The sequence below is a fragment of the Lithobates pipiens genome, unplaced genomic scaffold (assembly GCF_037356315.1).
Source record: "Lithobates pipiens isolate NorthernLeopardFrog02 unplaced genomic scaffold, aLitPip1_a1.2 Scaffold_19, whole genome shotgun sequence".
NCBI classification, from domain to species: Eukaryota; Metazoa; Chordata; class Amphibia; order Anura; family Ranidae; genus Lithobates; species Lithobates pipiens.
In genome coordinates, this window is record NW_027507764.1 from 236,403,680 (window position 1) to 236,430,082 (window position 26,403).

A 26,403-nucleotide genomic window follows, 5' to 3' on the forward strand; every position below is an offset into this window, starting at 1 on the left:
GATATTTTTGTGTGTGTCTCACATTGAAGTTGCAGCAGTGTGTGTTATTCATTTATTGTTTTGTTTTTTATCACTGCGAGTTGGGAGATTTAGTCTCGGTTCACACAGGAGGCGGCACGACGCGGCACGACGCGGCACGACTTGCAGCGCCGCGACCTGCCGAGACCTCAGTGGCGACTTGCAAAATGACTTCTGTATAGAAGTCAATGCAAGTCGCCCGAAGTCATGCCAAAAGTAGTACAGGAACCTTTTTTCTAAGTCGGAGCGACTTGAGTCGCTCCTCTTAGAACGGTTCCGTAGTACAGAACGGGGGCGACTTGTCAGGTCGCGGCGCGGCAAGTCGTGCCGCGTCCTGTGTGAACCCAGCCTTATTCAGACAGCACAGTTATCTATGTTTTTATGATAGTACAGGAAATTTGACAGGATGTTACAGATTATGGCTTAGATGCAAATACCTGATTGAATACTAAAAAAAAGGTTTGCTGGGAATGCCCCAGCGCAGCCTCATAGAACCCCACCCACTTTGTATGATTCCAGTTTTGTAGTAAGCAAAAAAAGTACTATAGGACAGAGTGGAGGGACCTGTGTGCTTTACTATAATCAAAAATATGTATCAGATCAACAAAGTGTAGCACTCCTAATACACAGTCACTATATCCAAACAAATGAATTAGTCCAGCCCATTATATACAGTATCTCACAAAACAGAGTACTCCCCTCACATTTTTGTAAATATTTTATTCTATCTTTTCTTGTGACAACACTGAAAAAAATGACACTTTGCTACAAAGTAAAGTAGTAAATGTATAGCTTGTATTACAGCGTATATTTGCTGTCCCCTCAAACACACGTCTAAATTGCTGGCAACAAAAGTGAGTACATCCCCAAGTCAAAATGTCAAAATTGGGCCCAAAGTGTCAATATTTTGTGTGGCCACCATTATTTTCCAGAACTCCCTTAACCCTCTTGGATATGGAGTTAACCAAAGATTCACAGGTTGCCAATGGAGTCCTCTTCCACTCCTCCATGGCAACATCACAGAGCTGGTGGATGTTAGAGACCTTGCGCTCCTCCACCTTCTGTTTGAATATGCCCCACAGATGCTCAATAGGGTTTAGGTCTGGAGACATGCTTGGCCAGTCCATCACCTTTACCCTCAGCTTCTTTAGAAAGGCATTGGTCATCTTGGAGGTGTGTTTGGGGTCGTTGCGTTGGAGTACTGCCCTGCAGCCCAGTCTCCGAAGGGAGGGGGATCATGCTCTGCTTCAGTATGTCACAGTACATGTTGGCATTCATTCATAAACTGTAGCTTCCCAGTGTCGGCGGCAGCTCTCATGCAGCCCCAGACCATGACACTCCCACCACCATGCTTGACTGTAGGCAAGACACTCTTGTCTATGTACTCTTAACCTGGTAGCTGTCACACATGCTTGACACCAGTTTAACCAAATAAGTTTCTTGGTCTCATCAGACCACAGGACATGGTTCCAGTAATACATGTTCTTAGTCAGCTTGGCTTTAGCAAACTGTTTGTGTGCTTTCTTGTGCATCATCATTAGAAGAGTCTTTCTTCTGGGACGACAGCCATGCAGACCAATTTGATGCAGTGTGAGGCGTATGGTCTGAGCCCTGATAGGCCGAAACCCCCCCCCCCCCTCAACCTCTGCAGCAATACTGGCAGCACTCATACGTCCATTTCCCAAAGGCAACCTCTGCATACGACACTGAGCACGTGCACTCAATTTCTTTGGTCGACCATGGCAAGGCCTGTTCTGAGTGGAACCGCTGTATGGTCTTGGCCACTATGCTGCAGCACAGTTTCATGGTCTTGGCAAACTTCTTATAGCCTAGGCCATCTTTATGTAGAGCAACAATTCTTTTTTTTTCAGATCCTTAGAGAGTTCTTTGCCATGTTGAACTTCCAGTGACCAGTATGAGAGAGTGAGTGATAACACCAAATTTAACACACCTGCTCCCCATTCACACTTGAGACCTTGTAACACTAATGAGTCACATGACACCGATGAGGGAAAATTACTAATTGGACCCAATTTGTACATTTTCACTTAGGGGTGTATTCACTTTCGTTGACAGCGGTTTAGACATTAAAGGGGTTGTAAAGGTAAATGTTTTTTCACCTTAATGCATTCTATGCATTAAGGTGAAAAAACATCCGACAGTCCCGGCGCCCCCAGCCCCCCTGTTTTACTTACCTGACCCCTCGAATGTCCCACGCTCGTCCCCCAACGTCCTTTCCACCGTTCAGCCTGGCCGCTGATTGGCTGGAGTGGATGGATGGAAAGCAGCGCAGCCATTGGCTCGCACTGCTGTCAATCACATCCACTGACGCGGAGCGCCGGGGGCGGGGCCGTGTGATACAGCAAACGGCTATAGCCGCCGGCTGTATCACGGGAGCGTGCCCCCAGATGCTTCTCACCATGCGAGGGAGCTCGCATGAACGTGAGAAGCATCTGCGGGAGGAAGCAGAGACCGCCGCCGAGGGACCCCAGAAGAGCAGGTTCGGGGCCACTCTGTGCAAAACGAGCTGCACAGTGGAGGTAAGTATAACATGTTTGTTATTTTAAATAAATAAACAAAATTCCCTTTACAATCCCTTTAATGGCTGTGTGTTGAGTTATTTTGAGGGAACAGCAAATTTACACTGTTATACAAGCTGTACACTACTACTTTACATTGTAGCAAAGTGTCATTTCTTTAGTGTTGTCACATGAAAGGATATAATAAAATATTTACAAAAATGTGAGGGGTGTACTTAAGTTTTGTGAGATACTGTAATATAATGTAAAGATGTGAACAAACCAATAAGATATCATCAATAATGAGTGCACAAACATAAATGGATGTTCTGGCATTGTTTATGTGCAGTCACTATTGATAATATATTGAATCATTCACATCTTATCACTTTATATTATGTAGTGTATCATGTTACACATGTTGCCATTTGTTTGCCATTAAATAATTTTAAATGGCATTAAATAATTTTGTTTGCCATTAAATAATTGTGTCCCTACCTCACCCTGTAGCTAGGGGATGCTCTACATAGTTAGTCCCACCCTCCTTCATGCTGGATGTGTCACTGGTCCCCTTTCAAAAAGGAAGGATCATTCCCTGATGTGTAAGGCATTTTGGTCTACATAGATAAAAGGCCTGGCAGACTATACAATGGTCGATGATAGAACTCCTTCTACAGGTCCTGTGCCTCTCTGGGCAGCCATAGTACCCCTTTGTCTTTGCTTCCCCTGAGCTGACTCCTGCCCTTCTTTGGTCCACTTCCCAGCTGGCCTCCAGCTTCTTCCCAGCAGCAGCACAAGGTAAGGGGGGTGCAATGTGATGTAGGATAGGTTGGGGGACACTACTTCTGGTGGCAGGGGGCTCTTGAGGTGGTCGTGAGGCGCTCTGGACAGCTAGTCTTACAGATACAACTGGCCCTTTAAAAAGGCAACAATAATGCTTATGTGGGCCTTGATAAAATGGAGTTTGATACCCCTGGCCAAGCATATGAGGTGCGGTGCAGAAAAGAAGGTGGGGTTGTGGCCTAGTGCTCATGCTCAATGTAGTGTTCAAACCAATAGCAATACTAAGAGCACCCCCCAGTCACCACTCCCAGGGGGCGATCAACTCAGTCACCTCTCTGCCTTCTCAATCCTCAGCCAGATGAGGTAGCAATGCTCAAATCAGGAGGCACTTCACCCCTTGGATCCAACTGTCAATCCCCACCTAAACCAGAGTGTGCTTTATTCGGGTTTCCCTCAGGACCCCCTCATACCAGGGAGGAGCACTTTGCGGCCAGCCTTTCTTGCCATAGGACCTGAATAGCAGTGGAATGTCCTGAACACTGATCAGAAAAAAAAAAATATTACACTTGATTTTAGCCAATGGCAAATGGTTGTAATGCATTAACCCGAATAAGTGGTGCTTACAACGTGTACCAAATCAGGAGTGGAGTGGTGTTCCTTACACAAGCGGATTCAAATCTATTGTGGTAATAACCAATTAGGCAATCTGACTTTACCTACATGTCAATAAAGAAAAGAGGTATTAAGCAATTCTTCATGAACCACACCTGCGGGTATATTTAGTTGTTTAACTGTGCAATTTACCTTGCAAATTACATGATAAGGTTCAGAACATTAGATCTGTGCATGTGTGCTACTTTATGCTAATAGGAGGTACACAGCTGCCTTAAAGAGGAAGTAAACCCTGATGAGTTTACTTCCTCTTTCATTCCCTGCAAAGGCAAAGCATAATGGACTACTATGCATCGCATAGTCTCGCTGCTCCGCCGTTGTCATTCGGCGAATCCGCCACTCCCGCGCATGCGCACGGGAGCCAACATGCGCGGCATCTTTGCCGTTGACAGTGCCGCACTCAGTGCGCCTGCGTGCCGCTGTCTACGGCGCATGCGCCGTAGACAGCGGTGCCTGTCTTTCGGCAAATATTTCTTGGACCTACAGGTAAGCCTTAATCTAGGCTTACCTGTAGGTCAAAGCGTGTTGTAAAGGTTTACAACCACTTTCACCCATTCATGTCTAGAGTCAGTTTTACGCAGCTCAAGGACATCCTGGGCACCAAAAATACACAACTCTGTTTATGCTGCATGGACAATTGCACCCGTGTGCATGTAGTCGAATTAGCTTAAACAGTAAATAAATGTCTTTTTGAGGTTTATAAAATGTCTAGCATGGCAGAGCCAATATACATGCTGCCTGTGTAAAGCAATGGGGCAAGCAGTCTCAGCCTATTTCCTATATTTTATAAACGCTCACTGTACAAAGTAAGGTCTGTTGGCATGGACCATAGGGGGAGTACATGGATTGAAAACTGGCTACAAGGGCGAGTTCAGAGAGTAGTGATAAATGGGGAGTACTCGGAATGGTCTGGGGGGTAAGATCACCTAGGGTTCCAACCTGGGAGTGATCCTATTTGATTTATGCGTAAACGAACTGGAGAATGGGATATACAAATCAAACTCTCTATTTGCAGACGATAATAAGCCAAGCAGGGAAATAACTACTCTGCACGATGTAAAACTTTGCAAGTAGATCTGAATTATTGGGGTGGGCAACTACATGACAAATTAGGTTTAACCACTTCCCGACCAGCGCACGACGATGTACGTCGACAGAATGGCACGGGCAGGCATATTGGCGTACATGTACGTCCAATATTCGTTGCCGGCGGCGCGCTCCCGCGCTGGTCGGGACCCCCGTGAGTCCGGTCGCGGGACCCGCGGACTCGATCGCCGCGGGCATCCTCGCGATCGTCTCACGGAGCGGCCGAATGGAGGAAATGCTGTATAAACAACATTTTCCCATTCTGCCTAGCAACTAGTGACGCTGATCTCTGCTCCATGTGAATGGAGCAGAGATCAGTGTACACTAAATGAAAGCCCAACCCCCCCACAGTTAGTAACACACCCCTAGGAACACTTAACCCCTACACTGCCACCCACAGGTTAACCCTTTCACTGCCAGTGTCATTTACACAGGAATCACTGCATTTATATAGCAGTGATTACTGTATAAATGACAATGGTCCCAAAAATGTGTCAAAAATGTCCGATGGGTCCCCGACAATGTCGCAGTCACAATAAAAATCACAGATCGCCGCCATTACTAGTAAAAAAAAAAAATAATAAAAAATTATTAATAAAAATGCTATAAAACTATCCCTATTTTGTAAACGCTATAACTTTTGCGCAAACCAATCAATAAATCGCTTATTGCGATTTTTTTTACCAAAAATATGTAGAATAATACGTATCGGCCTAAATTGAGGGAAAAAAATGTTTTTTTATATATTTTTGGGGGATATTTATTATAACAAAAAGTAAAAAATAATGCGTTTTTTTCAAAATTGTCGCTCTATTTTTGTTTATAGCGCAAAAAATAAAAACTGCAGGGGTGATCAAATACCACCAAAAGAAAGCTCTATTTGTGGGAAAAAAAGGACGTCAATTTTGTTTGGGAGCCACGTCGCACGACCGCGCAATTGTCAGTTAAAGCGACGCAGTGCCGAATCGCAAAAAGTGGTCTGGTCTTTGACCAGCAAATTGGTCCGGTCTGAAAGTGGTTAATGTAGAATGTAAAATAATGCATTTGAGTGGCAAAAATATGAATGCAATCTACTCACTAGAGGGGAGATCCTCTGGGGGAATCTAGGCTGGAAAAGGACCTGGGGGTCCTAGTAGATGATAGGCTCGGCAATGGCATGCGATGCCAAGCTGCTGCAAGCAAAGCAAACAGAATATTGGCATGTATTAAAAAGGGGATTAACTCCTCAGGAAGGATGTGCTGGAACTGGAGAGGGTTCAGAGAAGGGCAACAAAACTAATAAAAGGGACTGGAGGACCTTAGTTATGAGGAAAGATTACAAGCACTGAACTTATTCTCTCTGGAGAAGTGACGCTGAGAGGGCATATGGTTTCAAAGTACAAATAGCGTACTGCTGACCCCACAATAGGGATAAAGCTTTTCCCACAAAAGGGAATTTAATAAGACACGTGGCCATTTGCTAAAATTAGAAAAGTGGTTTAACCTTAACCACTTGAGATCCGCGCTATAGTAAAATGACGTGTATAGCGCGGATCTCAATTTCCGGGACTACGTCTATTGACGTAGTCCCCTTTAAGAGTTCCCCGCGCGCTCCCGGGAGCGCGCATCGGGGAAAATCTGTGTTGGCCGTGTCCGCTGGACACAGCCAATCACAGATCGCTGTAAACGGCCAATCACAGCGGCCGTTTACAGCGCGATCGCCTCCTCCAATGGGTGATGATCTCAAATGTAAACAAATGAGATCATCACCCATTGCCGAACGTGTCTCCTCACACAGCGATAGCGTGTGAGGAGACCGAAGGTGCTTGTGAGTTAAAAAAGACAGTAAAGTGATAAAAAAACCCACCTGTGCCCAGATCTACCCTGCCAGTGCCCATATCTACCCTGCCAGTGCCCTGCCAGTGCTCAGATCTACCCTGCCAGTGCCCACCTGTGCCCACCTGTGCCCACCTGTGCCCACCTGTGCCCACCTGTGCCCACCTGTGCACCGCCAGTGCCCACCTGTGCCCACCTGTGCCCACCTGTGCACCGCCAGTGCCCACCTGTGCACCGCCAGTACTCCATCTGTGCACCACCAGTGCCCGCCAGTGCCCGCCAGTGCCCATCTGTACCCATCGGTGCCCATCTGTGCCCATCTGTGCCGCCTAAGCAGTGCCCATCTGTGCCGCCTAAGCAGTGCCCATCTGTGCCGCCTAAGCAGTGCCCATCTGTGCCGCCTAAGCAGTGCCCATCTGTGCCGCCTAAGCAGTGCCCATCTGTGCCCATCTGCTGCCTTATCAGTGCACATCCGTGCAATAGATCAGTGCACATCTGTGCCGACCTATCAGTGCCCATCTGCCGACTCAGCAGTGCCCATCTGTGCCGATTCAGCAGTGCCCATCTCTGCCGCCTCAGCAGTGCCCATCTGCCGCCTCAGCAGTGCCCATCTGCCGCCTCAGCAGTGCCCATCTGCCGCCTCAGCAGTGCCCATCTGCCACCTCAGCAGTGCACATCCGTGCAATAAATCAGTGCACATCCGTGCAATAAATCAGTGCACATCTGTGCCGACCCATCAGTGCCCATCTGCCGCCTCAGCAGTGCCCATCTGTGCCGCCTCAGCAGCAGTAATAGGTGGTTGAGAAATGAAATGTGTAATTTATGCTCCTAGAATGCCTGAAGGTGCTACTTCAAAATTAGGCCTCTGTATGTGGTCAGGCTGTGTAAAAGTCTCACACATTTGGTATCGTTATACTCAGGAGGAGTAGTAGAACGTATTTTGGGGTGTTATTTGTGGTATGCACATTCCGTGTGGGAGAAATAAGCTATTACAATGAAAATTTTGTGAAAAAAAAAAAAAAAAAAAAAAAAATCGTAATTTTGCAAAGAATTATGGGAAAAAATGACAACTTAAAATAACTAACCATGCCTCTTACTAAATACATTGGAATGTCTACTTTCCAAAAAGGGGTCATTTGGGGGGCATTTGTACTTTCCTGGCTTGTTAGGGTCTCAAGAATGGAGATAGGCCTTAGTACATCAGATGTGATCTTTTTTTGCAAATCTTTATGATTTGCACCATAGCTTGTAGACTCTATAAATTTCACACAGATCATATAATATGCAAAAATTTGGGTTATTTTTACCAAAGATGTGTAGTAGTATAAATTGTGGCCAAAATTTATGAAGAAAAATTGCTAATTTGCTAAATTTTGTCACAGAAACTAAGAAAAATTCATTTTTTTTCAAAATTTTCGGTCTTTTTTCATTTATAGCGCAGAAAATAAAAAACCGAGAGGTGATCAAATACCACCAAAAGAAAGCTCTATTGGTATGAAGAAAAGGACAAAAAAATCATTTGGTTACAGTGTTGCATGACTGAGTAATTGTCATTCAAAATGTGAGAGCACTGAAAGCTGAAAATTGGTCTGGGACTGAGGGGGGTTTAAGTGCCCAGTAAGCAAGTGGTTAAACTGCATAGAGGGTTAACTGTAAGAGCGGTAAGGATATGGAATTCTCTTCCACAGGCAGTGGTTTCAGCGGGGAGGATCAATAATTTAAAAAAAAATTTTTGATAGGCACCTGAATGACCACAACATACAGGGATATACAATGTAATTATGGCTGAAACAACTAATTGATTAATCGACAACGAATCGATTATGAAATTAATCGATTACTATTTTCATAATCGATTAATCGGCCAGTAATATAATGGGGTTTAAAAAAAAACGAAAATGAGACCTTTATAGTACAAAAATAGCAAATAATCGCTACTGTAAATACCACTTTCACAGTTCTACAGTGAAAAAATAAAATAAAAAATTAACTCCTTACAGTAGTGATTATCTGCTTTTTGTTGTAGTATAAAGGGCTACTTTTAGGTTTTTTTAACCCCTCTAAACGTCTTAGAACTGGTTCACATCTATGTGTTTTTTGGTGCTTTTTGCAGAAACACTACAGTTCATTTACATGGGACACGTTCACATCTATGCTTTTTCCAGCCTCTGTTGTGTATTTGGAAACGGTCAGGGACTATTTTTTAACGTAAAACAATGCTTTTTTGATTCAATGTACTTCAATGGAGAAGCTGCAGAAATGCATATAATGGGTTTTGCAGCAATTTGTGTTTTTTAATCTGTCCAACAACAAATTGGCCAAAAAAAATGCAAAAACTCAAATGACAGCAAAATCACATGCGCAAAAATCAAAGCGAACAGCAAAAAGCACTGCAGAACCAGCCTTATGCTGGCCACACGGATCAATTTTCAGAGGAAAAATTCTTTGTACATTCGCTGAAAGAAGGTTTTGAAATTTTCACTTGTTTTTAACATTCTGTTTTTAAAATGAATATAATTTCTGAACGAAAACCACATACACTGTCTGAAAATTCCTTTCACCAAGCAGTTTTCTAATTCCAAATTTTCCCATCACTGTGGTTGAAAATGAACATCAATTTGACCCCACTAACGATTAGAAAATTGAAAAAGTATTCTTAAAATTAAAAAAAAATAATTTTGTGGGAAGATCTCCTCTAATAGTATATACAGTATATCTCTTCTGACTGTTGTTCTCAGAGTGGATTCGAGATTTTGCTCTCTAACCATATAGTTGGTTATTTATATTTACCACTGCATAGAGATATTTAAGAATAAAATTGCTTTTTTTTTTTTTTTTTTTTTTAACGTTACATATTAACTAAATTATACACCACACTTTTTTTTAAAGGTTATTAACCGATTAATCAAAACAATAAAATCGGGCAACTAATCGATTATGTATGTAATACTGTGAAAGTCACACACATAGGTTGGACTTGATGGACTTTTTTCAACCTCACCTACTACGTAACTATGGATAGCATTCCCATCAAGACTAGGAATGCGAGTCCACCCAAAATGGGCAGTCTTTAGAATATTAACAGTAGGCAGGTACAACACTGATCGATCTGCACAAGAAAAGAAAGCATTAGTGAGCTATCATTTTAAACTGTTAACTGCTGCATACAGGGAATCCTATAACAAGTTGGAGGTTGCAATCCTAGGCACAGCCTTATGCAAGACAAAACATCTCCAGCGTAAGCAGTGCACTTGCAAATAGGGCCATTTGTGATTAGATATCAGAGGCCCAGCGCGTCGGGCTGATCATTCGCAGATAATCGCTCCATTGTTTTCACCTGCCCGCAGCCAACTGCAGGGAACCACCACTGGATCACCTGCACCCAATCCAAAACGGCCCCATTAATAAGTGTGAATGAGGCCTTAGGTTGTAACCTGCAACTTGAACCGATTAACCACTTGAGATCCGCGCTATAGTCAAATGACGGCTACAGCGCAGATGTCAATTTCCGGGACTATGTCTATTGACGTCGTCCCCTTTAAGAGCTCCCCGCACGCTCCCGGGAGCGCGCATCGGGGGAAAATCTGTGTTGGCCGTGTCCCCTGGACACAGCCAATCACAGATCGCTGTAAACGGCCAATCACAGCGGCCGTTTACAGCGCGATCGCCGCCTCCAATGGGTGATGATCTCAAATGTAAACAAATGAGATCATCACCCATTGCCGAATCTGTCTCCTCACACAGCGATAGCGTGTGAGGAGAGAGATACTGTAAGTGAACAAAAAAAAAAAAAAGTTGTTTCTGCCATCTGTGCCCATATTTACCCTGCCAGTGCCCAGATCTACCCTGCCAGTGCCCAGATCTACCCTGCCAGTGCCCACCTGTGTACCGCCAGTGCCCATCTGTGCCGCCTCAGCAGTGCCCATCTGTGCCGCCTCAGCAGTGCCCATCTGTGCCCATCTGCTGCCTCAGCAGTGCACATCTGCAATAAATCTGCACAGCTGTGCAATAAATCAGTGCCCATCTGTGCCGACTCAGCAGTGCCCATCTGTGCCGACTCAGCAGTGCCCATCTGTGCCGACTCAGCAGTGCCCATCTGTGCCGCCTCAGCAGTGCCCATCTGTGCCGCCTCAGCAGTGCCCATCTGTGCCGCCTCAGCAGTGCCCATCTCTGCCGCCTCAGCAGTGCCCATCTGTGCCCATCTGCTGCCTCATCAGTGCACATCTGCAATAAATCTGCACAGCTGTGCAATAAATCAGTGCACATCTGTGCCGACTCAGCAGTGCCCATCTGCCGACTCAGCAGTGCCCATCTGTGCCGACTCAGCAGTGCCCATCTGTGCCGACTCAGCAGTGCCCATCTGTGCCGACTCAGCAGTGCCCATCTGCCGCCTCAGCAGTGCACATCTGCCGCCTCAGCAGTGCACATCTGCCGCCTCAGCAGTGGACATCTGCCGCCTCAGCAGTGCACATCCGTGCAATAAATCTGCACATCTGTGCAATAAATCAGTGCACATCTGTGCCGACCCATCAGTGCCCATTTGTGCCACCTCAAAAGCGCCCATCTGTGCCACCTCAAAAGCGCCCATCTGTACCACCTCAAAAGCGCCCATCTGTGCCACCTCAAAAGCGCCCATCTGTATAATCAGTGCACATCTGTGACGACTCATCAGTGCCCATCTGTGCCACCTCTGTGCTGCTTCAACAGTACACATCTGTGCCACCTCATCAGTGCACATCTGTGCCACCTCATCAGTGCCCATCAGTGCTACCATGGCTAAACGAGTCTTTTCCGCTGAGGCGGCGTACCAAATTATATCCACGGCCGACGAGAGCAACGGGGAGCTCTCCTCTTCAGATTCCTTTTCAGATTTGGATTCTGAAGCCGACATAAATTATGAGCCAGTCCTCAGCAGTGAAACACTGACTGAATCCGAGGAGGAAGATATCCGGCCCATCAAACTACGGCGTTCTAGTGAGGCAGTGCCATCCACCAGCACCGCAGTGCCGTCCACCAGCACCGCAGTGCCCCGGCAAGAAAGGCCAAGTACCAGTGGGGTGTCATCTCAGCCCCAAAGGCTTAGGAGCCATGCCGGCCTTCCCTATGCCCTTCAGAACCCCTTGTGGCTTCCTCCTAATTCAGGAGAGGCCAATGTTCCCCCTTTCACTGCCCGTGACCAGGAGTCCAGGTGGACACGGAAAATTTTTCCCCAATAGATTTTTTTAATTTAATTTTTACGGAGGATATGTTGTTGTCAATTGTGGCCCAGTGCAACCTGTATGCACAACAATTTATTTTGCAAAATCCGACCTCTTGTTATGCCCATCCCTACGAATGGAGAGACCTAACGGTGGAGGAGTTCAAGGTTTTTTTAGGCCTCACATTTAATATGGGACTCAACAAAAAAAATCAATTACGTACCTACTGGTCAACCCACCCCCTCCACCACTCACCGCTCTTCTCCGCGGTAATGCCCAGAACCAGGTATCAGATAATCCTGAGGTTCTTACATTTCAGCGACAATTCCCAGTGCCTTCCACGAAATGATCCAAATTATGACCGGCTTTACAAAATTCGACCAATACTGAATTATTTTTCAGAAACATTCCCCAAATTGTTTACCCCGGACCAACACATATGTGTGGATGAGTCCCTTATTAAATTTAGTGGCAGGCTTAGAATGAAGCACTTTATGCCCAGCAAAAGGGCCCGCTATGGGGTGAAGGTCTACAAATTATGCGACCGAGCCACAGGGTACACATATTCATTCATGGTGTATGAAGGGAAGGACACCCAGCTGCAGCCCCCTAATTGTCCGGACTACTTGGGATCCAGCGGAAAAATTGTTTGGGACCTCATATACCCCCTATTGGATAAAGGCTACCACCTGTATGTAGATAACTTCAACACATCTCGGCCCCTGTGCCACAACCTTTACCGGAAGAAGACGCCAGCATGTGGCACCGTAAAAAAGGAATCGGAAGGGCTTTCCTCAAAGTCTTGTGAATAAGAAGCTGCGAAAAGGAGAAACCGCAAGTCTGAGAAACAAGGAGGTTCTGGCAGTGAAGTGGAGGGACAGAAGGGATGTGTATATGTTGTCTTCTATCCACAACGATACCTTCGTGGAAATCCCCAGAAGGAATGGCCCCGTAAAGAAACCCAAATGCATTTCCGAATACTATTTGTTCATGGGGGGAGTCGACTTCAACGACCAAACGATGGAACCATATCTTGTCACAAGACGGACATACCATTGGTACAAAAAAGTAGCAATTTATTTTTTCCAATTGGCCATTTACAATTCCTATGTCATTTACCGCAACTCCACCCAAAACCCCAAACGTTTCTTTGGCTACCAGGAGGAAGTTTTCACTGCCCTTATTTTCCCAAACGGCCCACCAGAAAATATCCGATCAGACGTTGTTAGTCGACTCTCCGAGCGCCACTTTCCCGATAAAATCCCCCCCAAACCAACAGGCCAAAGACGTCAAAAAAGATGTAAGGTGTGTACCAGAGCAGGAGTCAGAAGAGACACATCTTATTATTGTGCACAATGTCCTTCCCAACCAGGCCTCTGCATAGGCGACTTTTTTCGGCGTTACCATACCTTAATAAATTTTTAGTGAAGTATGGTAAACATAATCCTCAGTTCCTGCCTTCATACACCTTCACACCCCTTATGCCACTGCCTGCTCTGTAACTGACCCTGGCTTGTTATTTGACCACTCTTATGCCTGCCGATTCTGTACATACCGCTGCCTGATCTGGAACGGACCCTGGACTGTTATTCGACCATGCTTCTGTCTAACGATTCTGTACATATCTCTGCCTGATCTGGAACTGACCTTGGACTGTTTGACCACGATATTTGCCTGCCTCTTGGACTGATCTTGTATTCTGCAACTGGACTAGTAGGATTCAACACGGGGTCTCACATATGTGAGGGGCTTCAGTATAGTTTTTCTGGAAGAAGAAAACAATTTTCTTTGTTTTCTTATTCCTAGATTAGGGTCTGGAGACTCGGAGGCTTCAAAGAGATTTGGGAGGGAGAAGCCTCTACCCCTATCCCCATTCTGTCCTGAACGAGGCTCTACTTCTGTCTGCTGCCTGTAGGAATTACTGCCGTCATGCCGCACTGACCACACCACAAGGACCTGCCTACTACCAGGACCAATATTTTTGGCACTGCTGACATCTCTGCACTGACCCTGGACTGTAATATGGACAGTATCCCTGCCTGCTGCCTGAAAAACTGTGTTCGCTGTTGCTGACCAAGTCCCTGCCTGCTGCCTGGACCAGTGATATCCTCCTGTGGACAACTGCGCTTCTAAAACCACAGGTAATCTTTTCTTTACCCTTTGCTCAGCATAATGTATTTGGGGGTGTAATTCTTGGTATGTGCAGGCTATGTGTCCCTGGAACGCCGACGGTGTTTCTTGCATGTTGCGCCTCTGTATGTGGCCAGGCTGTGTAAACGTCTCACACATGTGGTATTGCCATACTCAGGAGGAGTAGTAGAATGTATTTTGGGGTGTTATTTTTGCTATGTAAATGCTATGCGTTGGAAATATCTTATAAACGGACAACTTTGTGTAAAAACAAAATGCGTTTTCATTTTTTTCCACATTTTCCGAAAACTTCTGGAAAAAAATGAACCATTGAAAAGACTCATTATGCCTCAGATTATACGTTGGGGTGTTAGCTTTCCAAAATGGGGTCATTTTCTGGACGTTTCCATTGCCCTGGTGTTCCAGGGCCTTCAAAACTGTAATAGGTGGTTGAGAAATGAAATGTGTAATTTATGCTCCTAGAATGCCTGAAGGTGGTACTTCAAAATTAGGCCTCTGTATGTGGTCAGGCTGTGTAAAAAGTCTCACACATGTGGTATCGTTATACTCAGGAGGAGTAGGAGTATGTATTTTGGGGTGTTATTTGTGGTATGCACATTCCGTGTGGAAGAAATAAGCTATTACAATGAAAATTTTGTGAAAAAAAAAAAATTCGTAATTTTGCAAAGAATTGTGGGAAAAAAAATGACAACTTAAAATAACTCACCATGCCTCTTACTAAATACATTGGAATGTCTACTTTCCAAAAAGGGGTCATTTGGGGGGCATTTGTACTTTCCTGGCTTGTTAGGGTCTCAAGAATGGAGATAGGCCTTAGTACATCAGATGTGATCTTTTTTTGCAAATCTTTATGATTTGCACCATAGCTTGTAGACTCTATAAATTTCACACAGTTCATATAATATGCAAAAATTTGGGTTATTTTTACCAAAGATGTGTAGTAGTATAAATTGTGGCCAAAATTTATGAAGAAAAATTGCTAATTTGCTAAATTTTGTCACAGAAACTAAGAAAAATTCATTTAAAAAAAAAAAAAAATTCGGTCTTTTTTCATTTATAGCGCAGAAAATAAAAAAAACGAGAGGTGATCAAATACCACCAAAAGAAAGCTCTATTGGTATGAAGAAAAGGACAAAAAAATCATTTGGTTACAGTGTTGCATGACTGAGTAATTGTCATTCAAAATGTGAGAGCACTGAAAGCTGAAAATTGGTCTGGGACTGAGGGGGGTTTAAGTGCCCAGTAAGCAAGTGGTTAATGGACATGTCATGTTATAAACAAAATTGATTTTCCCCTTTACTTACTTTTCATCTGTCTAGCTAATGTCTATAAATCTCATCTCTTGGGTACCAGAACTGGGCCCATTAAAAGTTTCTGTATACAAGGCCCCATTCCATTTATTGAATAGATCTTAATGACATGAGCAAAAACAATTGCACGGCCCAAACAATATGTACTGACATGAATGATACAAAACTTCTGTCTACCTGCCTAACCAATTTATATCCCATTACTCGCAATTTACAACAATTGCAACTATTATAGAACAATTCAAAACACTTGCTTTATGTTCCCAAAACAAGACAAATATTTTAGCACAATTTTGAAAAAGCTTTACCATTCCAGTAGCCAAAATTGGTTCCACCTATAAACATATACCTGATGGACAAAGAAGAAAGTATTTAAATTTCAAATAAACTGTAGTGCACATACATTATTGTTGTTTCTTAGTCCAACTCACATATTGACATTTGCTCCATGATCAAGAATTTCAGTTAATGTTTTGACTATGCGATCTGTTGCCACAACAGAATGTGGTTCTCCCCAGTGATCCAGCCAACCAGTATAAAATTCGGAGTTTATCTATAAAACAGAAAAAAAAAATGAGATTTTATATAATTTTCCTTTTTTTTTATATTTGAAGACTACTATTGTTTGCATCTGTTACATTGACAAGCACAGAAAAGGGTGAGGGAGTTAAGAAAAGAAAGGGAAGGAGGGGAGCAAAACAGGGGGGTGGGGCGAGAGGCAAGGAAGGGGAAGGAGGCGGGAAGGAAGGGGAAAGGAAGGGGGGGAAGGAAGGGGAAAGGAAGGGGAAGGAGGGGGGGGAAGGAGGGGGAAAGGAAGGGGAAGGAGGGGGGGGAAGGAGGGGGGAAGGAAGGGTGAAGTCTGGTGGTAGAGTCTGTTACAGAATAGGAAGCGAGTGGTGTATGTGGTACAGAAGGAAGGAACGGTAGGCTAGAAGATGTATAAAAACCTGACCTCAAGTTTGTAGGTGTTTATTTGGCACTGGTCATATTTATGGCCAGTTACAAAGTATTGTTGTTTGGGAAGAGATGTATGGTGCAGAAGATATTGGGTTGGTGTTAAGTCCAGGGTATAAATAGAGAATTTTTATCCACTTAGAATTTATCTATAAGAACTGAAAAATTAAGATACTGGAGGCATGGGGTCACCTAACCAGACATCTAGAGATTGGAAAGTGTTGTGTGGTCTGACAAACCTTATTTTCATGCAGAAGCATTAGCATGTACAACATCTCAGAATTTAACACAGCATAAATTCATGCACCAAGGATATCTTCAAGGCTGCAAGTTATGGTATACTGGTGCAATGAATATTTTCTCTTTCTGCATAGAAAGGCCCCCTTATTCCAGCGTGGCATCTTTTTAATGCCACCGCATATTTTTGCATTACTGATCACATGAATTATTTTACTGCCATAGTCTACCCAGTTACAAATGGCTTTTTCCTACCAGTTAATGTACAATGCGTGTATGATCTCAAACTGTACGTACAATAGATAGCTAGTTCCACAAATATGACAGTGACTTCAGTGAGCTCCAAAATTTGTCTTTGTACACTTTTTGCCATTTCCTCATCTCATAACTAGATCAAAGCACATGACACAAGAAGATAAAGTATCATGCAAAAATGGGAAGTCATATGACTAATCCTTCTTGTTTCACACAAGTGGTAGTTTCAAAGATTGCTGACACACACGTATTAGGATGTAGTGTTGTTTAAATGTATCATTTGCCATGAATAAGGCTCCATGCACACTGGGCTTAAAAAAAGTGCCAGTTTTTTTGGCAATAAAAAAAAAACAAACAAACAAACAAACCACACACAGAGGGCTTTTTTTTTTGCATAGACACAATCTAAACTCCTATAGAAGCAGTGGTTTTTAAGCTTGTGTGCATGGACCCCAAGAGTGGGAAAGGGTTAGAATACCTGTCAGGTTTTGCTGCTGACAGAGTTTCTGTTAAACATATTTTCTGTTCTGGGGACAACTAGACAGGAAGTGAGAGAAAATCTGCAACAGGGAAACCAATGACAATAAAAAGCTGATGGAGGTTCTAGCATTTCCCTACTTCACTTAAAACAAACATTACTTCTGTGTTGCTGTTGGCCAGTTTCTGTCACTGTCTATCAGATGAAAATATTGTCTGAGGGACAGCAAATAAAGAGAAAATCTCTCTAACAGAGCCCCGAAGACCAGTACCAACAGGTGTTCTCATCATTTCCCTTTCTACCCAAGGATAAAAAATAAATAAATAAATAAAATAAAAAAACAACACCTTTGACTATAGATACTCTTTATGGTTATAGTTTTAAGGCAGCTAAAAAGGCAGTTCTGGTCATTTATTTCCCTCATCTATGTTACACATTAGTTCAAAATGCAAAATAATTCAGGCTTTCCTAACAGGCAACTGCTGTTGCTTCTAAAACTGTACATTGTACAGTACCAGCAGAGTTGAACATGGAGACAGATAAAGTCACATACAATTTTGACAAATAACAGTCAGAATCACGCAATAACAAAATAGCAGGAGAGTCAGAGATTCACTAACAATCAAATAGCCAGGGCTGGGAGGTAGCGTTCGATGAACTGGAGGGCAGCTGTGGGCCCAAGCCAGGAGTCGCAGTGAGGAAATCCGTGGGCATCCTAGGCCCTCACACACACCACTGGTGATAGATCTAAAGGAAAGCAGAACGAGACGGGGGGGGCAGGCCGCAACGCGTTTCCGAGCCCTCACCTCCTTTGATTTTATGATACATTGAGGGCAGAATATTATTTTAATTATTTAGGATCGTTATTGCTGGTTTATGTGGTTACAGTCTAAGTATGGATGCGTTTTACATGCATTTCTTGCATCTGTATATTTTGATTCTTTTAATTACAGTTTTTAAAAAAGTCTTCACACACATATTCATACATATGTATATATGTAAATATAACTTTTCAATTTAGGTTTACACGTAAATTATGAACCAAGACTTTATAATATATATGGTTTGTGCTTAATGTACATTTGATGTATAGCAAACACAAATATTTTTTCATTTTTATTGATGCTGGCAAATATTTTATTGTTGCAGCCATTATTTTTGTTGTTGTTCCAATTAAGCTTTCTCACTGGACTGGAGAGGACATCCTACATCTTATAGCGGTTTTTTGTCTCCCATCCTGCCAATTATCAGATCGCAGACTGTATTCTGTGCTGCGTACGATCAGATTTGGCTTAGTCAGTGATCCTACTGCCAGCTCCGCCTTTGTATATGTATAATTGGCTCATCTTCATGACCAATCCTGCCCCCTCAGCTCTCATACTGCCCATTAGTACTCTAAATAACAGAACATCAGGATCCACCTATCTTTGTCTCCAATTGGCCACTGGCATAGTTGCCTCTGCCCATTCTTGTTTGGTTCTTTTTCCATCCCTGTGACCATATAAATGTTCTTTTCCGTGTGCGGGGCAGCTTAGCACGATGGAGGCAGCGGGGCCTTGGAAACGCATTGCAGCCTGCCCCTTTCTCATTCTGCCTGCCTGTAGATCCATCACCAGTAGAGTGTGAGAAAGCCCTGGACGCTGCCGGCTGTCCCCATGGCGGGTCCCGGATTATGCCCGCAGCTGCCCTCCAGTCCATTGAGACTTTAAAAAAAAAAAAGAGTATGTAAATCAAACATTTAATATCCCTGATGAGTGCCTGCTGTACTTGTATGAAAAAGTATCCTGTTCTCTTCGTAGCGCTTCTTTTGTATGAAATCCCTGGCGTTCCTGCCAGTCCCTCTGCTTTCCTATTAAAAACTGACCACACTGGGGTAGATTTACAAAACCTGGAGAGTGTAAAATCTGATGCAGCTGTGCATGGTAGTGAATCAGTTTCTAACTTCAATTAAAGCTTTAAAAACAAACCCCGGAAGCCATTCCACGATTGTGCACAATTTTAAAGCATGACATGTTAGGTATCCATTTACTCAGTGTAACATTATCTTTCAAATTAAAGAAAAAAAATTGGGCTAAATTTACTGGTTTTTTTTTATTCATTGAATTTTTCTTTTTTTTTTTTTTTTTTTTTAGACAGCTGTGCAAATACAGTGTGACATAAAATATTGCAAGGACTGCCATTTTACTCTCTAGGGTCTCTGCTAAAAAAAATATGTTTGGGGGTTCGAAGTAATTTTCTAGCAAACAAATATAAATTTTAACTTGTAAACAAGTGTCAAAAATAGGCTTAGTCTTGAAGTGGTTAAATCAAATGCATTGTTTCACAAATCACTAAATATCTCTGACCTCATGTTGTAAGTAAAGTTTAAATCGTCAAAAAGGAGAAATAGAGGTCTTTAGTTATGCTCTCTGGTGAGATGCCATATCCAGTAGTATAAGGATTATGACATGCTTGTATCTTTTTAAGAAAGCATTCTTACCTGTGCATTTCCAAAAAAAAAAAAAAAAAAAAAAAAAAAAAAAAAATCAAATCAAATCAATCCTCTAGAAAGGAAGAGATATTGATGAGCTTGAGTTAACTGCTTAGACCCCTTTCATACCAGGGCGTTTTGCAGGCGCTATAGCGTTAGAAAAAGCGCCTGCAATCTGCCATAAAAAAGCTGCACCATTGTCTGTAGTGTGAAAGCCCGAGGGCTTTCACACTACAGTGGTGCGCTGGCAGGACGTCAGAGAAAAGTCCGGCCAGCAGCTTCTTTGGAGCGGTGAAGGAGCAGTGTGTTTACCGCTCCTCCACCACTGCTCCCCATTGAAATCAATGGGGCAGCGCTGTAATATCGCCGGCAAAACACCGCTATTGCTGGCGGTTTTACCCCTTTCTCGCCCGCTAGCGAGGGTAAAAGCGCCCCGCTAGCACCCCGGCTGTAAATACACCGCTAAAAATAGCGGCATTTTACCACCGACGCCATGGGTGTTGTGGTGTGAAAGGGGTCTTAAAGACAAGGTCATCTACTAAACGTGACATTGCCGCGCCACATCTCTACCACATCTCTACCTCTTCCAATCATAGAACATTTTCCAATCTTTGAGAAAAGGCAGAACAATCTCGAAATGGCACCTGTGTTGAGCAGCGAACCTCCTGTGTTCAAGATGCAGAAGGAGGCTTATCGGCACAGGACACAGAAGCTACTGAAGCTCTCTGTAGTGGCAGAATCTAATTCAATGATTTCCAGCTTTCAATGGGATCCCACCAGTATAGTTTATGCATAGATGGACCGATGCAACTATGTAAAACTATCCATACCTGGAATTCTTCTTCAAAAACATCAAATCTGCAAAACTGTATATAGCTGTTTATATTTCTTTTTACTGGGATCCATTTTTGGTTAATATTTATCATTTTCACAACTCGTGAAAAAAAATAAAGTTTATAAACCTTTCTACACTGAAATGTATGTAAAGCCAAAACTTTTTCAATTGATAAAGGAAGGAATAAAACACCTGCCTGGTTATTTTTATGCAGTTTGTGTGTCATAAAAAGGGACATTTCCCTTCAGGTCCTGTCTCAGAGATGCAATAAAAAAAATAAGGTTAAATCTCCCAAAGTGAGGGGATTTTGCACCCTAGACAGTTGTCCCACGAAAAAAGTGTGGTCAGTGGAAGAATCCCCTTACCACTTGTTCTGGGGACAACTCTAAAATTTGGGATTTCTTTTTTTTGAAGACCACAGTCACCAGTGCAAAAAAGGGTTGAATCTCCCCAATGGAGACACTGGTGGCAATAAATATATATATATATATATATAAAAAAAAAAAAAATGTTTTACCTAAAGATACTCATTTAGGTGCCTATAGATATATATTCACAGTATTTAGTGCAACAAGCTAAAACCAAGCCACCAAGCCACATCACAGCTTAACAAACACATCGAACAAAGAAAAATTTGCTGATGTTTCGCACTAGCTGTAGTGCTTAATCATGTAGTGCATCAATCATGTAGGGAGGCATTGGAAGTCAGTGTAAAAGACCAATCCTCCTCTTTTTCCTCATTACATGAGGATTCTATGCTGACCACCAATGTATTAGGGGCAATTCAAACTAGTTACCCATTGGCCACCAATTTAAACGGGGCTTCAGTTAAAAAGCAGGTCTGAATTTGTTGGATGAATTTGAGGGGGAGCGTCACATGACGGGAGCTGATGGTGTCTAAACATGAGGGGTGAATATCTGTAATAAATTACACTCAAGTAAATTAGATTAGGCAAACGTATTCTTACCAATGGTCCATTCGGTTCGCTAAATCGCTGAACTGCAAAGGCTTCTGTTACATTAGTTCCTGAAGAAGAGACAAATATAAAATCAGAATAAAAAAAAGGGTTATTTTTTTGCTGAAATAGAGAAAAGGGCAGAATATTTAGTTGCATTTTTAAAGTATACCAGTCAATGTCATTAGCAAACTGCCAATACCACTGTAAAGTAGGGAATGTTCTTTTAGACATTTAGCTAGAGCACCTCAGTTTTGACTAAAGACACAATGAGGCATTTGTACACAAAACTGATATTCATTCAAAATTGTAAACATGAAAATGGCAACCTTGATCTCATGTAAGTAGTAGAGAGAGCTCATTTTACACCAGTTGTGATGTGTTTCCTGGGGCCTATTGTAACCGACAAAAAGTAACTTGCCTTTGACAACAATTTGAGACAATTCTGAGATCATGCAGAATTCACAACAGGTGCATCTTATCTGCAATGAACCCCCATCAACGCAGCCTTATCAGTGTCCATCTGCAGCCTTGTCCATCATTGTAGCCTTGCCCAGTGCCCATCTGCAGCCTTGCCCAGTGCCTTTGCAGCCTTGCCAATCTCTTTGGATAATTTCCCCCTTTTAAATTTGGCGCCAACGGAGAGGAGCGAGCGGAGCCAGGATACAGAAAGCCAAGCGTACTTCAGCTTCACTCGGCTCCTTTCGCAGTCCCGCCCACCTCCACTGATTGCGAGAGGAGCGAGCACCACTGACATACAGAAAGTCGAGTGTACTTCGGCTAGTCTCGGCTCTGCTCACAGTCAGGGGCGGGGCTGCAAGAGGAGCCGACACTAGCTGAAGTACATTTGGCTTTCTGTATGTCAGCGGCGCTCACTCCTCTCGCAATCAGTGGAGGTGGGCGGGACTGCGAGAGGAGCAGAGTAAAGCCGAGTGTACTTCGGCTTTGTGTATCTCGGCTCTGCTCACTCCGGGATCGGCGTATAACACACACCCACGATTTCCCCCCGATTTTAAGGGGGGAAAAAAGTCTGGGTTATAAGCCGATAAATACGGTAAAAACATGCGTCAATGCGTACAAGAAAAAAATAAATAAAAGAAGAAGCAGGATACACCTGCGTCTAGGGCTATACAGATTTCACGCATGTAGACCTGTCTACATGCGTACACCCATTAGAAATATACAAGTCAAATCACTATGTGCATCTAAAATGCAAGTCATTTAGGTGTATATTTTATGCAGCATTTTTTGTTAGCTCTGCCTGCAACAACCTGCATTCTGTATGGGGAAAAAAAAAAAAACCCCATATACCATTGTGAATAAAACCTAAAACAGCACTTATATCAGAATAGCACAGCTGGCCAGGAGCTTAAAAACGAATAATAATACATTTAATTGAATAAAGCAAATGCCCAGTAATTTAAGAATGCATCAATAATTGGGGTCTTTATCTGCCATAAGTTTAGTTTTAACATTCATCTAAAGTTAGGAGGAATTGTAAGAGCCACGTTTGGCACAGAAAGATGTCTGACCATCAGCTGTTCCAGCTAAAGAAAAACAGCCCCAAAGCATGATACTGCCACCCCCATGCTTCACTGTGGGTATGGTGTTCTTTTGGTGATGTGCAGTGTTGTTTTTGCACCAAATATATCTTTTAGAATTATGGCCAAAAAAGTACCAGTTACTTACCGGTAACTGTCTTTCTGGGAAATCTTCCAGGACGGCACACCTGAGAGATGAGAGGCTCCTCCCTACAGGAAACACAATCAATCGACAGCTGTTTTAAGTCCCCACCCTTCCCCTTGATCCTCAGTTTGTAGAGAAGTAACTCCTGAACCAGGTTCACAAGGGAAATCATTCCTCATAGGTACTCACCTTCTAGTGTTCTAGAATTTTCCCTCCTCCAACGGGCGGGAAGTAGGCCTGCCGTCCTGGAAGATTTCCCAGAAAGACAGTTACCGGTAAGTAACTGGTACTTTTCTCAAGTCATCTTCCAGGACGGCACACCTGAGAGGATAAACAAGTACCTCAGGCCTACCTTAGGGTGGGGCCACTGCAAAACCCTCTTGGCGAACATTGGCTCTGCAGTGAGCTTTACCTCCACTCCATACGCTCATATGCTTGATGGAGGCATCTTAGCTGGATCATGCGGCTGATCTGCAGGTCTGCTCCACAGATGTTCCTGCCTTTTCCGCTTCAGATGCAGTATCTAGGTGAAATGGGCTCTTAAAAATGGAATCAGAAAACATGTTAAACTTGTAGGTTAGCAATGTTGCCTATCTCACACATCTAACAACCATGGCCTATTATGCCTGTAGGTGCTACTTAGAACCACTAAAAAGATAAATAAGAGACCTGTGTAAGACCAGGACACTACATTAATCAATAAGAGGGCCTGTCTTAACACTATCCTGTTGAGGGAAATAAAACTGCTTCCTTTTTATCTTTATGTCAGCAAAAGACTAAAGGGAAGCCTACTTAAGGGAAATAGATTAACAGAAGCTTGAACCCTGGGTTTAAGGCACGCCCAATCTATGTCCTTACTTACGCCTGAGAGCCTTCTTCAGGAGATTAAAGTCCCTAGCAGGAGTAGACTACCCATATTGCTATGTCTAGTTTTGCTAAAAGGGCAAAATGAAGGCCATGCACCAAGCCGAAACCTATTCGATCGGGTATACATCTTTATACTTCATCCTCAGGCCCTAATACTCCTCTGAACAGAGCTCTCCAAGTTCTTACTAAAAGGGGGATTCATTATCCCCTTCCTCCAGTGTCCCATAACCCTACAGGGCTTCAACCCTAGGAAATGGTTCTGGCATCCCTGAATGCAAGATAACAATTCTGAATAGAGATAGCACATCCATATTGAAGCGATTTGGCCTTGCGACTCAACATGTCAAATCGCATGGCTAAAATCAGCACAACACCACTTTGTGGTGCTACATGGATTACCAAAGGCAGTATATGTACTACACCTGGCAGGGGTTCAATTTGTATTTCTACTATGTAGCCCAACAAATTCGAACCATCAATTTTCACTGCTGCCTTTCTGATAAGGCAGTAATACAGGACACAAAAACCTCACAGACCTTAATGCTGTATAAATCTGATGTGCAACAATAAAACACTATGAATAGAGATAGCACATCCATATTGAAATGATTTGTCATGCGACTCAACATGTCAAATCGCATGTTTAAACTCGGCAGCCATTGCTGTTAATAGCACTGTCTGAATCAGCACAGCGCCACGCAAATCAGGACCATCAGACTTCACTGCTGCCTTTCTGATAAGTAACCAACAAGGCAGTAAAACAGGACACAAAGCCCCACAGACAGACCTCAATCTTGTGTATGTCTGATGTGCAGCAATATAACCATTATGAGCAGAGATGTCACCAGACTCAATGATGTGCATTTCTGCTGTGCAACACAAAACCAGAAAGTACAGACCACCTTCACTGTTGTATTTTTCTGATCTGTAGCCAAACAAAGCAGTACCTTTAGTATATAAAGGACAGAAAACAAGCTTCAGTGCAGTGCACTTCTGATGTACAGCAATATAGCCCTTATTAAGCAGAGATGTCACAAATCTCAATGTGTATTTCTGCTGTGTCACAAAAACATCCCAGCAAGCACAAACCTTCACTACTGAGGTCTACTGGTGTGCAGCCAATGAGGAGTCATGGTCTATCCCTTTATGAAATAACCAACAGGCAATTTATTTCATAGGCATAGCCTGGGCTGTAGATACTAAACCTTCACCACCAGAGAAGGAACAGATCCTAAAATGGTTGGACACCCTACTATTAGTAGTAGTTGTCCTACCTTACCTCCATAGACTGAGCAAACGCTAGCCAGCACATATCCAGGTGGTGCTGATTAGCAACTAAAGTCTTAATGAGCCTAGCCCTAGAGACTAATTTAAGACCTCTCTAGAAGAGGTGGTTACCAGTTTAGCCTGGGAGGTAAATAGCTATTTGCAGGCTTCAAACAATCAATTATGTAGCTCTTGCATAGGTTTGCACAGAAAATCCTCAATTAAAAGGATGTAGGGAGCGATCTATGGTGAATCGCCTTTAGATCTGCCACTGAGTGGATTGTAGCCCAAACCAATAAAAAAAGTTTCTTCTTACCTCCTACACTATAATATAAACACAGTGTAAAGGTGGAGTGGGAGGTTGGAGCTTATGAAAGTTAACTATAGCAGGCAACCTCCAAAAGGAGGATCTGTGACAAGGGAACCCCTACTGTGCCACACAGTAGCTTGGTCTCTGCCCATCCTTGAATTTTAGGTCAGCTTTTAAACATTGTGAAGCAACTTCAGATTCCTAGCAGCTGGGCTAATAGGGCCGGTAACCTAGTGCACCTGCTGACCAGGGGAGCTTCTGAATCCACCAACCACTGCCCAATTAATAACCTGTTCAGTGGTATACCTGGCCTGTAAGTAACTTTGTATCTACCAGGTCCCCTCTGTACGCTATTATTCATCCCTACTAAATGTACCACAACTGGGCATGTAGGGAGAGGCTGGCAACCTACTGCTGCGATAACCACAGTGTCTCTGCTGTAAGAGGGAGCTGTGGCTGGTGGTTTTAGCAGTGGCGTCTGCGCTATTTGTATCCCGACCCCAGGTTCTGCACTGCACCAGTCAGTATATACACGGG

General features: G+C 43.4%; 1 protein-coding gene across 1 annotated transcript in view; it reads right to left on the reverse strand.

Moving 5' to 3' along the window:
• GLB1 (galactosidase beta 1) overlaps positions 1 to 26,403 on the reverse strand; it is an 80,207-nt gene that overhangs the window by 36,260 nt on the left and 17,544 nt on the right. The window contains exons 7-9 of the mRNA XM_077491800.1: positions 21,750 to 21,808; positions 15,984 to 16,105; positions 15,861 to 15,901 (exon numbers count right to left, since the gene is read on the reverse strand). Coding sequence (XP_077347926.1) covers positions 15,861 to 15,901; positions 15,984 to 16,105; positions 21,750 to 21,808 — 222 coding nt within the window. The remainder of the gene's footprint in view (positions 1 to 15,860; positions 15,902 to 15,983; positions 16,106 to 21,749; positions 21,809 to 26,403) is intronic.